Raw genomic sequence first — 16,978 nt, forward strand, 5'->3', positions numbered from 1 at the left:
TCTCATTTTTATAAATGACATTCCGGTAAATTTTAAACAGTCGAAGTATTTTATGTTTGCCGATGATGTCAAGATTTTCTGGCTCATAAAATCTTCTACAGACTGTCTGTATTTACAAGAGGATATCCAAAAACTAGCCAAATGGTGAGAAGTTAACAAGTTGTTCCTGAATGTTGCTAAATGTCAGAGCCTTACATGCCATAGAAAAAAAAACTGATTATACTATCAACAATACGAGTTTAAATAGGGTTACGGCAAAAAAGGATTTGGGAGTTATATTGGATGAAAAGCTTTTGTTTAATAAGCACATCGATTACATAGTCAGTAAAGCGAATGTGATGGTAGGGTTTATCAGAAGATACTCTAGGGATTTTTTCAACCCCTACACCCTAAAATCATTGCACTTCTTAGATCGGTTCTGGAATATTGCAGCATAGTTTGGAATCCCTATTATATCACTCATTCTTCTAGAATAGAAAAAATACAAAAAAATTTACTCTCTTTAATGAAATAAACTAAACTAAACTTAAAAAGATGAAGTGATTTTAAACCCTTAAGAAAAAGTTTAAAGCTTTAATATGGTCTATACTCATGATTTACAAGAAATATTTTCGATTAAAAAGCCGTAAAGATTTGTACACCTCGCTGAACCATTCAAAATTTCTAAATTAACTGTATTTTAGAGAAGACACTTTAGAGAAGACACTTTTTAGTTCGTCCCAGATGTGATACAAAGCTATAAAGTGATAATTATCAAAAGCGCTGTTGAAATACATACACAAGATTGATAAATCTGCTAGATGAGGAACATAGTGTTAGCTAAAAATTTCCAATCTTATTCGAAAAATTGTGATTTTAACTTTTAAAGGAAATTTCGCAAATAACTTATCCAAACTATCTAAATTTGATTCAGAAATATCCAACCCGAGGCCATGCTTTTTTCCAAGAGCTATCTATTTCTTTAATGGTGATGATTTCGTTCGGAAAAGGTTAGTCTTAATTGACTTGTGGAGACGAATATCAGAGGTGCCAGCATAACTTGATACTATCGAGGATTGTCGATCGTCGATTTACTCGAAACAAATTATTTTTGACTGCACGTAATTCGAGACGAGTTCCATTCTGACTTTTACTTAAAAAAGTCATCGTGAACTAAAAAATTAAATGTCAAATGAGTTTTCTTTGAAATTATTCCATTTTATTTTCAATTTTAAGTTTTCTTCCAAATATTTTTTTTTTTTGAGAGTGAAACTGAAGGGGAAAAAGTGTCCTGTGCTTAAATCAAAAAAAGATATTTGAGTCCCATTAGAATTTAGGGAAAATGAGTAAATATTCAAAAAGAAAAGAAAGATCGTGTATAAAATTTGTAAAACATTTTTTTTTAGCTTTGTGCATCAGTTTAGAGTCAACAAGGAATGTTTTTACATGATACTTAGCTCGTTAGATCTTCCAGAAGACAGAAGAAGAACATCAGTTCCACCAGTTCTACAGCTTTGTGCAACATTAAATATCCTAGCCAGTGGGAGTTACCAAACCAATGTTGGAACAAATGTGTTGCTAAGTATGGCACATAAAACAGTTTCCAAGTTCTTTCGCCGAACGTTGAGTCTCCTGGAAAGTAAGTTTTGTTCGCAATGGATTAAATTTAATAGCTCTAAATTTGGAGACAGCAATAAGTATTATTATAGGAAATTTAAACTACCGGGAATAGTGGGCTGCGTTGATGGTACTCATATTCCTATTTTAAGACTTAAAGAAAAGGAACATCTATTTAAATTGAAAAAGGTTTCATAGCTTGAATGTATTTACTCAATATGTATGTATGTATGTACCTATTATCAACCTAGTTTTTCCAAACTTTAAGATGTTTTTGTGGAGGACCCTCTGTGTTTAGGGATTCAATCAGTTTTCCCCACAGCATATTGCTGGCTTGGGCTGGCTGTTTTTAGAATTCCGCTCGCTAAATCAACGTAAGAACTCATAAAATTTGTCGAAATATCAGTCTGTTTTTGATTTATTGACATATTATTTTGTTTTTCCATTTTTCTTATACAAAAATCACAGCCGACGATAACTTTTTTTTTTTGTGTTTGGGTGCTGCCAAATCTGGCGAAACAATCGAGGGCACAACCAAAATGTGTGTTGCCAATGCTCGATTGTATCGACTAAACGCGGTTGTATCAAGTTACGTGCTGGCACCCCAGGCTTGATCATGGTCTTTCAGAATCAGAAAATCGAATTAGGCCATTAGATTTCTAATTTTATTTTGAGCAACATCGGACTCAACGTGGACATTATGTGTTCGGTTAGCGAAATTAAACGTTCAATTTTTGGATCACTTCGAATCCTTCAAAACATTTATTACAAGAAATTATAGATATTTCAAAAACAAGGCATTCGGACCTCAAGTCTAAAATTTTGTTTTTCCAAAAGATTTGAACACTGATTGCAATTATGGCTTCCTTACACTTCTCTTGCACGTGCTTAAAAGACATACAAATTCCCAAATACCTCAATTCTTGTACTGCTTCTAGACGCTCGCTAGCCATAAACCAGCTTTTGTACACATTTGTCATTTTCCATATCCGAGCTTCGAATCCTATCATTTTTTTCAAGAGTTTATCTTTAGATCCCAGGTGTTGCAGTATCTTTCAAGCCTGTTAATTTGGAGTTGAAGAGAAGAAAGATCAGTAGAGCAGTACTTTGATAAAAGTGTCGGAAATACTGAGATCCGACAAGCAATAACTAATGTGGTCGATAAGAAGAGCAAGAGCGTTCGGCTGCCATGCAAGGGGTCTTGGGTTCAATCCACTACTGGGCCACCTTAATTAAAAAAAAATGTATAATTTTCCCGGGTACTGCTTCTTGCGAGGAATTGACAAATCCTCCAAGAGTAATTTTTGTCATAAAAAAGTGCTTTCTCAAATTAGCCGTTCGGATTCGGCCTAAAATTGTAGGTCCCTTCCAGTCCTGACAACAGTACTCGCACACAGGAATCTTTGAGAGTTGTAAGTCACTAGGCCCTGGTTCCCAACGGACTGTTGCGCCACCCAATTTATTTATAATGTTAATGATTAATTAAATAAAATTTTATAGGGATGCATATAAAGATGTGTGTGCAAAATTCTTCTTACACTTCTATCAAACAATCGAAGGGCAGCTGCATTTTTAAGTGCTGAACGCCTTGCAGATTGCTGGATAGACGCGCTTACACGTACGTTCCACATTATTCTGCGTTGTTGCAATTAAAGGTTAGCCAGACGATTTTCTCTTTAGCGCAGAACTCGTTGCTCTAAAGTTTGATAACCAAACTTGAATTGTTTTTCCATCCAAAACAGGGTTCTGTCGTCCAAGTTGAAATCGAATGCGAAATGCTCGCTGAGTAGTAATCGCAGAACCACCATTACGGATATATTCCTCTACGACAAATGCGCGATGCTCACCGTGCCACGCCATTATGATTACTAAAAACGGCACGTAGACGTTTATCTATCTATACCCGGAATACCATTTTATCTATAGCTTTAAATATAAACGTCTAAAAATACGGGCATTTTAAGGTATAATTGATAACGATTTTTTCATATAATATGTAGTTTTTAATTTAATTAAAAAAGATTAAAGTTCGCTTGATTTTTAAAGTTATCGATGTTTTTAATGGTAAAAATGCTTTAAATTTTATAAATTTCGTCACTTAAAAAAAATGTTAAAATTCTTAAAGAAATACAAAATAATAGATTTTTAACGACGATCAATCTTTTCTATTCCATATTTTCACTTTTTATTTAAAAATAAACATTTTATTAGAATTCTTCCCAAGTGGTAAGCTTGTTGTCACGACAATATCTACATCAGAACCTGGACAACTTGAATGAGGAACAACTTGCATTTGCTTTAGAGGTTCAACTTTTAGTGTTAGTTCAAAGAAAAGAGTGCCGGCTGTCGGAACTACAAGTACGAGCATTCCGGTCTTAAAATAATCCAAAATCTCAGACGAAATTTATTTATCAATAAAAGAAAAGCAGACCGGCTGCGGGTGTGGTTTTAACAAAGTTTTATTATTACATTAAACTAATAAATATTTTTTTTTTTGAAAGTTGTGTAACTTCAAGTCACACGTCCTACAGAATTATTTCAATAAAAATTCATCTCCATCGCATCGTTTCGTAATGACATGTGAGTGCGATAACGTGACAAGTAGTTATGTCCATAAAAATATTGAAAAATTCAATTGATTTAATCTAAATATATTTTTTAAATACATATCAAAGGGTGTAAGAAGCTTTTATTTGAAAAGACGTCTAACTTACAATAGGTACAAGCCATAGACTTCAGACTGTGATGATGTGGGGAATCAAGAGTTCTCCATAGGCGATTGACACATTGTTTTGTGTTTAGTGACATGCGCTTTAGATTTATTTAAAATATTTTGCTTTTTATTAGATTCAATGCATCTTTCAAAATTATAGAAGAAAATGTCTAATGTTTTGATTAGGCAGCGTATCATTGAAAAGTAAATAAGCAAATATAACGCGAGACGTGTTAATTTTTTAACTCAATAAAGGTTTGTTTAGTGATTCTAATTGAGTGTGTTTTTAGTTTTTACTGAAAAACAAACAAACCCAGAGAGTGTTTTTCATAAGTTCGAATTTTGTTATAAAAGGCGATCGAAAATAAAAGTTTTTCAATCTGGAATCTGAAATGTGGTGGTGTCGCAAGGAAATTTATTTTCAATGCATAATTAAAAAAATTAAAGAGAAAATATAAATGACATTACAACATAATTGACCCTTACCTTCCCTGTGACAAGTAATGTTCTCTTTATGTTGATAAGATTTGACATTGGAATTATGAATTGCAAAGAGAAAACAACATGTGCGTGGGGTTCAGTGTTGCCCTCTTCATTAGTTTTAAAAATGAAAAATTAAGAAATTAAGTGGAAAAGCACGAAAATAGTGATATTAAAACTTTAACGATACCATTATAAAAATTGGTAATGCTAGAATAACATAATTTTTAACTTCACATTGGAAGTTATTGTAATAGGTCCGATTTGTCAAATTGAAAATGTTGACATTTCTCGTAGTTTCAAATTCCCTAGAGTCGAAATAAAAGATTTTTAGAAAGATGTCTGTGCGTGCGTGTGTACGTACGTTCGTACGTCCGTACGTTCGCGACGTTTTTTTCGTCGTCCATAGCTCAAGAACCAGAAGAGATATCGATTTCAAATAAATTTTGTTATACAAATAATAAGGCAGAAAGATGAAGAAAGGGCTCTCAAGAAAATTGCGTGGGTGGTTTTTTACCATAGAAGTTTAAAAAAAGGTGAACATTTTGGTTAACCCTAAATATCTTACAAACCAAAAACGCTAGAGACTTGAATTAAATTGTATATAATATATTATAACGTGATACCAAACAGGCATATTTTTTGAAAAAAAAAAATCAATATAACGTTTTTTTTTTAAATCAATAAAACTGAAAAAAAAAATTGTCAGCTCCAAAATTTTACGACTGAAATATGATTTCATCTCTAAAACAATTTTGTGCAAAGAAGAATAATGTTTTTGACATCTGATAACATTTGGCAAAAATCGAATTGACAGTTTTTTTTCCAAAAAATAAAAATCTAAAAAAACACTACTCAAAGTTGGTAAAAATTGAATAACGATTCAAATATCTATTCAAAAACTTAAAATTTAGGCTTCAAACTTATTTAATCTTATAAAAAATATTGTTTTCAACATTCTGAAAAATGTTTAGAAAAATCCAATGGACTGTTATTTTACAAAAAATAAAAACCTTAAAAAATAGAAAAAAATGATTTTGGACTTAAATATCTTTTCAAAAATTTGAGATAATAGCTTTCTACTAATTTTTACTTATAAGAAATATTGTTGTCAACATTCGGTAAAATTTTGAAAAAAATCGAATCAACAGTTTTTTTACAAAAATATAAAAACCTACAAAAAAAATTTGTAAAAGTTGGTAAAAATTGATTTTCGACTCAAATATCTTTTCAAAAATTTGAAATATTGGCTTCAAACTAATTTTATCTTATAAGAAATATTGTTTTCAACATTCGATAAAATTAAAAAAAAAAAATGGAATAGACAGTTTTTTTACAAAAAATAAAACTAAAAATAAAACAATAATAAAACTTGGTAAAAATTTACTTTCGACTCAAATAGCTTTTTAAAAATTAAAAATATTGGCTTCAAACTTATTTTATTTCAAAGAAAAAGTTGTTTTCGATATTCGGTAATTTTTATATTAAAATCCAACAGTCCGTTTTTTCATAAAAAATAAAATCTACAAAAAATAGTACGCAAATTTGGTAAAAATTGATACGAGTACATATAGACAAACTTTTAAGCAAGACAAATCGACAGACGGGATGGGAAGTTATCAGTGTGGGTCGCATCCCAGCCTCTTTTTATAATTTATTTTTGGCATCTTTACACTTTTATTAATTTTTTTTATTTTGTACGATTTTATGAAAAACCAAAATCATATTTGGGAGTGTAAAAAATTATTCTTGATGCTGAAATTAATACAAAGGGCGTTCAAACTTTTGTGTGCACATTAAGAAAACTGAAAAGATATATGTGTTTCGCAAAGCATGTTTTGGTGGGCAAATAAAACTGAGATCATTGCTTGTGTAGCCCGTAGTGTTGCTGAAAACCCAACTTGTTGGTCTCCTCATCGATCTTCGGAATTATGAATTCTAAAAACGACATAATACCTTAATGTCCGCATAAATTCTAAGGTTTTAAGGCTTTTAAACACGGTTATGACAGGACTTCATGATTTTTCATCACCAGTTATGTCCTATTTTCGTTGATTGAGTTTTTGAAATGTATCAAAATGATCCAGAGTTTTATCGAAAAAACACCCTTAGTCACGGCACGATGTTCTTCTTCACCTGACGGTTTTTTCGATGAGGTTATTACAATTCGACATCAAGATCTTGAGATTTTGGGTTTTAAGACTTTTTACTTGAGAATTGCAAGAACTATTAATGTTTTTGTAAAAAAATTCGAACACGGGATTTTAATTAAACATGACATGAAAGATGTCGGAAAAGTGTCGCCCTTATATCCTTAACCATTAGATAGACTAAGGCAAAACTTAAAACTTATGGCTTTAAGAAGATATGCGTAAAAATAACAGTGATTCCAATCAGGGCCTCATTAAGGGGTCAAGAGGCTTCGGGGCAATAAAGGAGCGGAGGCCCCCTTGCCCCAAATTATTTTCAAAATAAAGTAAACCATTTTTTTCACTCGAGTTTTCAATAAACTATTTACTGTTGAACCAAGTAGATTCCTTTAGATTCCTTTAAATATGAACGGAAAAAAGAATTATTTGAAATTAAAATTTAGGGTTAAGGAACAGAATCTTTCGAGTTTTTTTCGCTGAAAAATCATTGATTATTTTGTTGAAACCCAGTTATCGGAGTAAATCGCTTTCAATGCTCAGGAGAGATAGCTTCAATAGACGGTTTTGTCCCATCGTGGTTCGAAGCCTATTTTTTATAATTTTCATTTTAGAAATGAGCGCTCTCCAGTGCGATTTGTTACCATCAAAACCAAACACATTCTCAATGTAATTTTGAGGTTTGGGAATGTAGCTCTGAAATTTTGATTTTCGAGAATTTGGTAGTAAAATAGTTCTGGTGATTGATCTGTTCCATAGTGGTTTTCATTTTTGTATGAGTCAATCAAAGACACAAATTGAACCAACTCATTACCAAGACTAGGCTCTAAATCATCCGGATACACTTTAACCAATGCCTCTGCTGCAACGTGCAAATTTTCAGCATCCATCTTCTCGAGATGATTCAGGAATCCAAATCTCGAATGCTTCATAGGAATGCAATCTTTCAGTAAGAGAAACGGATAGATGGTCAATCACTGGGATGAAGGCGGATACTTTGTATTTTTCCTTGGATGACAGATTTGCGTCTTGTGCTTTCCCGTAATCGAGCGGATTCAACCTCACATTTCTCGTTCTGGTGCTGGTGCGTGATTGTACACATTCAGCTTCCTCGTATTTATTAAAATAATTTCGTTTGGATTCCACGAATGATTTCAATGATTCAAGTACACGCATTGCCGATTCAAGAATCATTTTCGGGTCTTGCAACATCTTGTTTGTAGCGTTCAATCGATCCAAGATATCGTTCCAAAATGGTGCAAAAAAACGGTTTCGAAACCACTCTTCTGTAGAAGGTGAGTTGCTTCATTAATCACGATGTCTTTTTGCTTTTTATTGAAAGATATCCTGGATAAAGCTTCTTCGATTTCCAAATATCAGTTGACAAAGGCTTTTGTTGCTTTAGTTCGACAAGACCAACGAGTGTCACTGAGCTTTTTCAAGACTAAAAACTGGCCACTTTTCATCTCCGATAATTTCTCAATCAAAATTCGGTACCGCTCTGTACTGGCTGTGAAAAACGTGTACAAATTCTGCACGAGATGAAAGAATTGACAAGCCGATGGACAAGAGTTAGTTGTCATATGATTGGCCGTGGCAATCCATGAAGTCTAATTGATGGTTACCTACAAATTTAGCAATTCCAAAATGATTAGGAAATTTCCATTGGTGAGCCAACAGCAATGAATGTAATGGTACGAACGATAATTCTCAGGATTTTTCGCCAGTACTAGATTTGTTGAGCCTCTTGCATCGCTAGATTTAGATCGATGCATCCTGTGACTTTTCCCCGTTGCACTAAACTTATTACTGATTCCAAATGAGTTTTCAAAATCTCATATTCATAGAGACGATCGGATGCATGCTTCCAGTCACTGAAACCTTCTCCACTAAGTTTGTTGTTTTGAGGCGACATCAATTTGCCCGCATAAGAATATATTTCCACCGTAGTTGGAGAAAAGGAAAGCCAGAATGGATTAAGGGTCTTTTGATTTTTATTGAGGCGTGTAAACTTGTTCTTCATACATTTCCAAACTAAGTTGGAATTATCTCGCTGCTGATCTGAATGATGAACTGAATTTTTCAGAGATACTTGATCGCAGTTTTAAAGTTCTGTGGAACCTTTTTTCCGTTTTCCTTCTGCCTGGTTGCCCTCCCCTAAATCAGGCCAATCCAATTTTTTTTGTCAAAATTCGAATTTTCTCAAAAGCGAACTGATAGATTTTTTTTAAATTTATGCTAAGTTTTTCACTTCCCATAGGAAGTTATTGTAATGGGCCCGATTTGTCAAATTGAAAATTTTGACATTACTCGACGTTTCAAGGTCCCTAGAGTCGGAATAAAAGATTTTTAGAAAGATGTCTGTGCGTGCGTGTGTACGTACGTTCGCGACGTTTTTTTCGTCGTCCATAGCTCAAGAACCAGAAGAGATATCGACTTCAAATAAATTTTGTTATACAGATAATAAGGCAGAAAGATGCAGAAAGGGCTCTCAAGAAAATTGCGAGGGTGGTTTTTTTACCTTAGCAGTTTGAAAAAAAGGTGAAAATTTTGGTTAACCTTAAAAATCTTACGAACCAAAAACGCTAGAGACTTTAATTAAATTTTATATAATATATGGTAACGTGATACCAAACAGGTATATTTTTTGAAAAAAATCAATATAACGTTTTTTTTATAAATCAATAAAACTGAAAAAAAAAAAAATTTGTCACCTCCAAAATTTTACGACTGAAATATGATTTCATCTCTAAACCAATTTTGTGCAACGAAAAATAATGTTTTTGACATCTGATAAAATTTTGAAAAAAATCGAATTGACAGTTTTTTTTACAAAAAATAAAAACCTAAAAAAAATGTATAAAAGTTGGTAAAAATTGATTTTCGACTCAAATATCTTTTCAAAACTTTGAGATATTGGCTTTAATTTACTTTTATCTCTTAAAACATCTTGTTGTCAACATTCAGTTAAACTTTGAAAAAAATCGATTTGACAGTTTTTGTACAAAAAATTAAAAACCGAAAAAAAATTAACAAAAGTTCGTAAAAAATGATTTTCGACTCAAATATCTTTTAAAAACTTTGAGATAATAGGTTTTAACTAATTTTTTCTTATAAGAAATATTGTTTTCAACATTAGACCAAATTTTGAGAAAAATCGAATTGACAGTTTTTTTTAACAAAATTTAAAAACCTGAAAAAAATGTATAAAAGTTGGTAAAAATTGATTTTCGACTCAAATATCTCTTCGAAAATTTTAAATATTGGCTTCAAACTAATTTTATCTTATAAGAAATATTGTTTTCAACATTTGGTAAAATTTTTAAAAAATTCGAATTGACAGTTTTTTTACAAAAAATAAAACTCTAAAAAAAAAACAATACTAAAACTTGGTAAAAATTTACATTCGGCTCAAATAGCTTTTAAAAAATTAAATATATTGGCTTCAAACTTATTTTATTTCAGAGAAAATATTGTTTTCAATATTCAGTAATTTTTATATAAAAATCCAACAGTCCATTTTTTTTTCATAAAAAATAAAATCTACAAAAAATAGTGCGGAAATTTGGTAAAAATACATATAGACAAACTTTTAAGCAAGACAAATCGACAGACGGGATGGGAAGTTATCAGTGTGGGTCGCATCCCAGCCTCTTTTTTTTTTTTTAATTTGGCTTCTTTCAATAAAAAAAATATAGAACCATTATTTTGTTTTTGAGTTTTCTGAAGAACTAATGAACCTAATTGTATAATGTTTTTTCTGCACAAGCTCTTATACTGTATCAATAATATTTGATGATCAAATATGTCATTGCTTTTATTTTTGATTCTGATTCTGGTTTTGAATGTATCATTAAAAAGTCATACTTAAAACGTATATTAAGATGCTCTTAATACTTGCGTGATATAAATATTTGTAAACTCAATAAAAATAAAATTTATATATCAAAAAGTAATTTAAAAAATGGCTCTAACGATTTTCAAATACAATTTTGGAAAGACTAAGGTTGTTTTGAGAAATCAAATGGCATTTAAATTTTTGTTGAGCAGTTGAGCAATTTTTGTCAATCAAGCATGTGTAGTATTGATTTATAAGGATCGAAATTTTAAGGAAGTTTAGGTCTTTAGAATGGGTCTTTGATTTAAAATATTTTGATTTTTTTCTACCAAGTGAAAAACTAAAAGAAGCCAATGTCTTTTAGAATATATATTTCCCAAACTTTAATGGCTGAATCACAAACACGCCTCAGCTTCGGGTTCGTCTGCTTTACGGTGGGCGTGTTTCGAGGTCGCTTTGAATAACATTTCTGTTATTTCATCCCTCCAAAGAGAAAATATTTTGTTTGTTGATATTTTTTTTTACAGCTGTTGAGCTGTCAGATAAAGCAAATGTTTAGATAATTGAACTAAAGCTTCCGTTTAGAGTAACATTACGTTCCTTTCCTTACGTTTGTCAAACGAAACGTGAGGTCAAAGCTCCATTGTGATAGCATGCAATTAATTAATATGGCTGAACTTGTAAACGTCAGGCGAAGCCGAAGCTGAAGCGTGTTTGTGATTCAGCCATAATGTTTTGCAATAATAGTTAGGGAAATAGTGAAATCACCAAAGAGGGGCTAACTTCAATTTTTTTCGCCAAAGAGGGGCTAACTTCAATTTTTTTTTCGACATAATGACCGAAACTGATTTGTTGAGGTTAATCCAGGGCTTTTTTCATGAAGTTAACATTAAGAAATGTTTTCCAGATCTTCGTTTATAACTAACAACAGAACAGTATCTGGCAAAAGACGGTGGGCCAAGAATTGTGTCCTGAGATACACTACGTGAAGCTGGAAGAAGATAAGAGTGAAGGTTTGACGTTTGAAGTTGGACCCACTTTTTACGACCTTTAAATAGGAAGTGTTAAAGTTTAAAAGCAGTATTTAAAAAAAATTAAGGGTTCGATAAAGTTTTTGACACAAAAATAGAATAGAACAAGGAAGCTTACATTTTTTTGTATCCAAGGCCTGAAAATGTCTTTAATAACAGTAATGTTAAGCAATACTGTCTAGGTCTTATTTTTAATAAGACACTGGCTTATAATTTTAGTTAATTGAAGTATGAAGGTTTTATCTTAAATGTTTTGTAAGTCTTTAGTTAGCTGTGTTTACTTCAACTTTAAATGATTTCTATGATTATTTATCTTTTTGCAAACTCTATAAACCTGAAAAATCTTTTTGTATTTAATTAAATGTTAATATTTAATTAAATTTACTGTGACAATTTTTTTGTTCATTCAGTTTTTTTGTTGCTGTTTGGCCAACTTTGTTACAACATATCAAATTAACCCTTAAACACAAATTTGAGGGCCTTATCTTAAGTGCTCCACTGGACAAAAACTCTAATGATCCAATAATTTTCCTGATTATATTAAAAGTTGAAAAAATTGTATAGCAATTATTTGAGTATCAAAAAGATCAACAAATTCCTTAAGTTAGTGGCGATTCAATAAAAATAAAATCAGCTTCTAAATTATTTTAGGGTTTGAAGTTTCAAAGATATGATGTGACAGAGTAGTTTTTCTTTAAATAAATTTAATTACTCTAGTTTTGATAAAATGATAATATTTTCTGTTTCGATAGCTTTAATTCAAGGAGCTGACAAAACCCGCCTTTCAATTTACATTGCGGCTGGAGTTGGGGTTGTTACAGCTTCTAGCTTAGCATATTTCTACAAACGTTATCGAGACAATTACATTCCGCCAAAAGAATGGAAGAAAGTAGGAGAGCTAACCGATCTTATCTGTTACCCTGTCAAGTCTTGTGGCCCAGTCCGGGTCAATTCAATACACTGCTCAAAAATTGGACTTGAAAGCAACCTGATGCGTGATAGGTACATACATAGTTTAACTTCCACTTTCAACAATATCAAGAAAATGCTTATTTCCATTCCAGAATATTCATGGTTGTTAGAACAGATGGTGAATTCATCACAGGAAGGCAACACCCGAAAATGGTTCTAGTCCAACCAAGTTTTCAAGGTAATATCATGAAACTATCAGCACCTGGAATGATTGATGTAGAAGTCGATGTGGAAAGACTCAAGAAACTTTCCCCGATTACCACACGAGTATGGGATCAACCCGTGAAGACCGTTGATTGCGGCGAAGAAGTTGCTCGATGGTTTTCACGCTACATTCTAGCTGAAGATTTTGGTCTTCGATTGATGTATTATCCCCACGATGAAGCTACGCGAGATGTCAAGCCTGTCAATAAAATGTATAGCTCAATGCTAAAAGAAGACACAGTAAAAAATAATACCATTTCTGTTATAAAGTTTTTGAAATAATTTGTTTTACATTGAATATAGGGAGCCCTTCATGATGCAACCAGCTTTATGCTCTTAAATGAGAGCTCAATAGCTGATTTAAATACCCGTTTGCAAAATCCAGTGTCAGTTTTGAATTTCCGACCAAATTTCCTAGTCAAGGGTCCAGCGGCATTCGAGGAGGACAACTGGAAATGGGTGAAGATTGGTGAAGAAGTCATCTTCAGATGTAACAAACCATGTACAAGGTTAGACTTTTGAATTTACACTAACAAAATTAAAACTTCAAACAAAATGTTTATGTTTTCAGATGCATCTTTACGAATGTTGACCCAGAAACAGCTAAAAGAAGCCCTGATGGTAATCCTTTGAGTACACTTAAAGGTTATAGACAATTTTCTAGACTCGGTAAAACCCCGGTCATGGGTGTTCATTTAGGATTACGCCAATCCGGAATCATGTCCCTTGGTGATTTTGTCTACATTGGTGTTTGAAAATAAGACATCATTTAACACAATTTGCTTGAGCAGAATTGGGGAACAAAATACAACATTTAAAAATTAAAAATTCAAACATAAATCAGGGCTTATGCATCAAAAGTTTTAATAAACATATTATGTAGCATTTTTATACCTATACGAAAGTCGTAATAAACTTGTTTAAAAAGAAAAAAAAAGAATAACTTATGTACATTTTTGAATTGTCATGATTGGCTAAGCACAATGGAGCGGGAGCTGCAGCTGCAATTGGACAAAGTCGTAATAGCTTTCAACCGGAACTTGGGGAATTTTCCAACTCTAAATTCCATGTGTTTTCAAATTAGAAAAAAAACTTAATGCATCAGTTGAGTTGTGGTAAATTTGTTGATTCAGATTTCTTATCACTTAGCTGCTATTGAAATATCTGTTTAACTCCGAGCAGCTTATCAAAACCTTTTTTTTTGGATGGGCTGGCCTACAAGCGGTATTTTTTAAAAGCCTTTTTGCCAAAAACACAATGCGAGCATTAGTTAAGGGAGATAGTTTTGAATTCCTTAATGACTGGAAAAAGCGAGTGTGCCAAAGCATTTCATATTCGAGAAGTACGGCTAAGGAACGAATCTCTGTCCTTGAAACTCGACATTACTACCGAAGCTGGGTATACCGATGACGATGAGTATTCATTAAGGCACTACTATTACGGTTAGATGGAATGAGTACAGGAATACATAACAGCCAGATCAGAAGGGAGACACAATTATTATTTTTTGTATTGCCTGAGGGAACTCAAACATTTTGTAGCATTTTTAATCACATTGAGATGCCTCCAAAGAAGATTCTGAGAAGTTCATGATGTGCAATTTCTTTGTTGAATGTGCCACTTATGGGTAGTGGTCAAGGTGGTAAATTACTCTTTTCTCTAACGACTCTAGACAGCATTGAGTTTTGAAGGCATTAAATTCTACTCGATTTTGTATTAACCATTCAATGTCAAATTAAATGACCTTATCATACATTGCCGTTGAGGATTCTCATTTGGAGAGCAGGGTTGGGAATCTAAAAAATATTAAAAATTAACAATACTATCGGTAGTAAAGCAGTTAAGGAAATTACAATTTTCATACAGGAGATCATTAATAAAAATGAAAAAGACAGGACAGAACCATGTGGCACACCAGAAATTCATACGTGATTTTTAGACTTGAATTCCTTGTACTAAACAATTGGAAAGTTTATTTCTAATCCACGAATATTGATAGTAGAATATGAATTGCTTTTGAAATATAAAACGCAATAATATTATTTTCTTCTGTGATGTGTCCTTAGCCTCGGTGAGATGAACGGTGGGATAAACAGTGGGTCTACTTCTGCCGGTGATTAGGAGCCTACGGCATTAGATAAGATAAAAGAACCTTTTTTTAGCGAGGGTTGGATACTTGTATTTTTTTTTAAACTATTCCGAACGAGCTCAAAAGAAAAGGACAGATGAAAAAGCTTACGCAAGGGTTTTTCTAGCCTTAAAGGACGTCTTTTAAGAAAAGCGTGAACGAGTGGACTTATGTATGTTAACATCTTTAAAAAAATTAATGATCCCATAGAATCAAGAACTGGTCGAGTAATGAGACTACCGTCTGTTATGGTGGAATTTACGGCGAAACGCCTTACAAATAGGTTAGATTTTTCAATAGACCTAACTAAAGGAGTATCACTGACATTAAGCGTAGAGACCGAGGAAGAGTGCCTCATGTTTTTTACAAATCACCAAATATTTTTACCGTTTTAAGAAGATCTAAGAAAGTGGGCGTTGCGGGCCTTTCTAGCTTCTGAATATTTTTCTCAGTTCGATTGGCCTTATAACAAGTGATTCTAATTATTTTAATCTCAAAAACCTTATTAAAGCTCGCATCAAACCATGTGTTTTCCTTATGTCTGATGCTTTTAAACCTTTCCTAAAAAAACAAAAATTGATATGATTTAGAACTCTTAGACTATAAGTTCATGGTGACGGTAATTTACAGGCTTCAATTTGATTGTTTCCGAAACAATCAATTTATTTTAATACTTTGACTTCAGCTTTTTATCTCCCTTAAGTATATAGCTTGATCTGATTTGAATGAGCCCCCTATACCAGGGATGGTATAATCTGTAATGTTTTTCCAATTTTTAAAGAGTGATAGGTCTGTTTTAAGAGGGTTAATTGTCAAGCTGGAGTTATTTGCCAATATAACATAAGGTTTGGTTCAATTGTTTGCTAATAGTGGGTGGGAATTTTTCCCTTCGCTAGTAGAGCTACATCATTGGCATAAGCTACCAATTTAACTCCACTGTATTCAAGCTTGAATTTCATTCGTGGACAGAATGACAAAGGAGTGGTAAAAAAAATCCCAGTTTTAATCTCTATACTAAATAGCTTGCTGTTGATCTGTCTCTGTTTTAACATACAAATGATCCATTTTATGATAGATGATTCTATTCGAAATGTGTAAGAACTTTTTACTGCACTGTTTCCTACGTTTTTGAAAGAACCTTCAATATGTACGAAGGCAGTCAGTCTACTGTATATGGAGTGTTTTTACTGTTATCCTAACACGTGTAATGCAGTTTCTACCCTCTTGCTTTTGGAGTAAATATGTTGTGTAGAAAATATAATTTCTGGTCTAAGATTGCTTCGGATGTGAATATTTGAATGTCTTTCGAAAGTTGGGTTTACAAGCTTTCCGAATAAAAACTACTCTAACCTTACTGAACAATTCAGGGACATATCCACTCCACAAAAGAAAAGATGCCGTCAGGACCTTGCAATTTGAATGGCGAAAAGGAGCTTACATCCAATTTATTTCTACCAATCAGAACTATGTTTTTGGAGTAAGTTGTTCACTCTGATTCGCTATTTACGTGGTTGCTGTCCAGAAAGTGAGTTCTAAACTTTCCCGACATTATTCTATCTATAAACCATTTGGTTTTAAAATTGGGATAGGTTCTTTGGCTAGAATTTTCCTAAGTTTTTCTTCGAGATGGGACACCATAGGCAATCATCGGCCAGATAAGCAAATCGCCTTCACCCTGCTGTCTTGCAGATTTGTTTCACTGGATATCAGAAACAAAATTAGACGCAGCATGAATAGTGTCATGTCCCGCCTTAAAGCCGAACTGATTATCCGGAATTATTTTGTTGTTCTCAGCCCACTTGGACAGAGCTCTATTTCTAACCTTCTCGAATACCTTACTGATACTTGGCAGCAGACTTATCGGCCGGA

General features: G+C 32.7%; 1 protein-coding gene across 1 annotated transcript; it reads left to right on the plus strand.

The window, feature by feature from the left end:
- The first annotated feature begins 3,906 nt into the window (after nt 1-3,906).
- LOC129948031 (mitochondrial amidoxime reducing component 2-like) lies at nt 3,907-13,917 on the plus strand. Its single transcript, XM_056058840.1, has 5 exons — nt 3,907-4,176; nt 12,558-12,807; nt 12,870-13,221; nt 13,285-13,490; nt 13,553-13,917. The coding sequence occupies exons 1-5, from the start codon at nt 4,170-4,172 to the stop codon at nt 13,734-13,736; spliced, it is 999 nt and encodes a 332-aa protein (XP_055914815.1). The 5' UTR covers nt 3,907-4,169; the 3' UTR covers nt 13,737-13,917.
- Nucleotides 13,918-16,978: the final 3,061 nt, after the last annotated feature.

This window comes from Eupeodes corollae, chromosome 2 (assembly GCF_945859685.1).
Source record: "Eupeodes corollae chromosome 2, idEupCoro1.1, whole genome shotgun sequence".
NCBI lineage: Eukaryota > Metazoa > Arthropoda > Insecta > Diptera > Syrphidae > Eupeodes > Eupeodes corollae.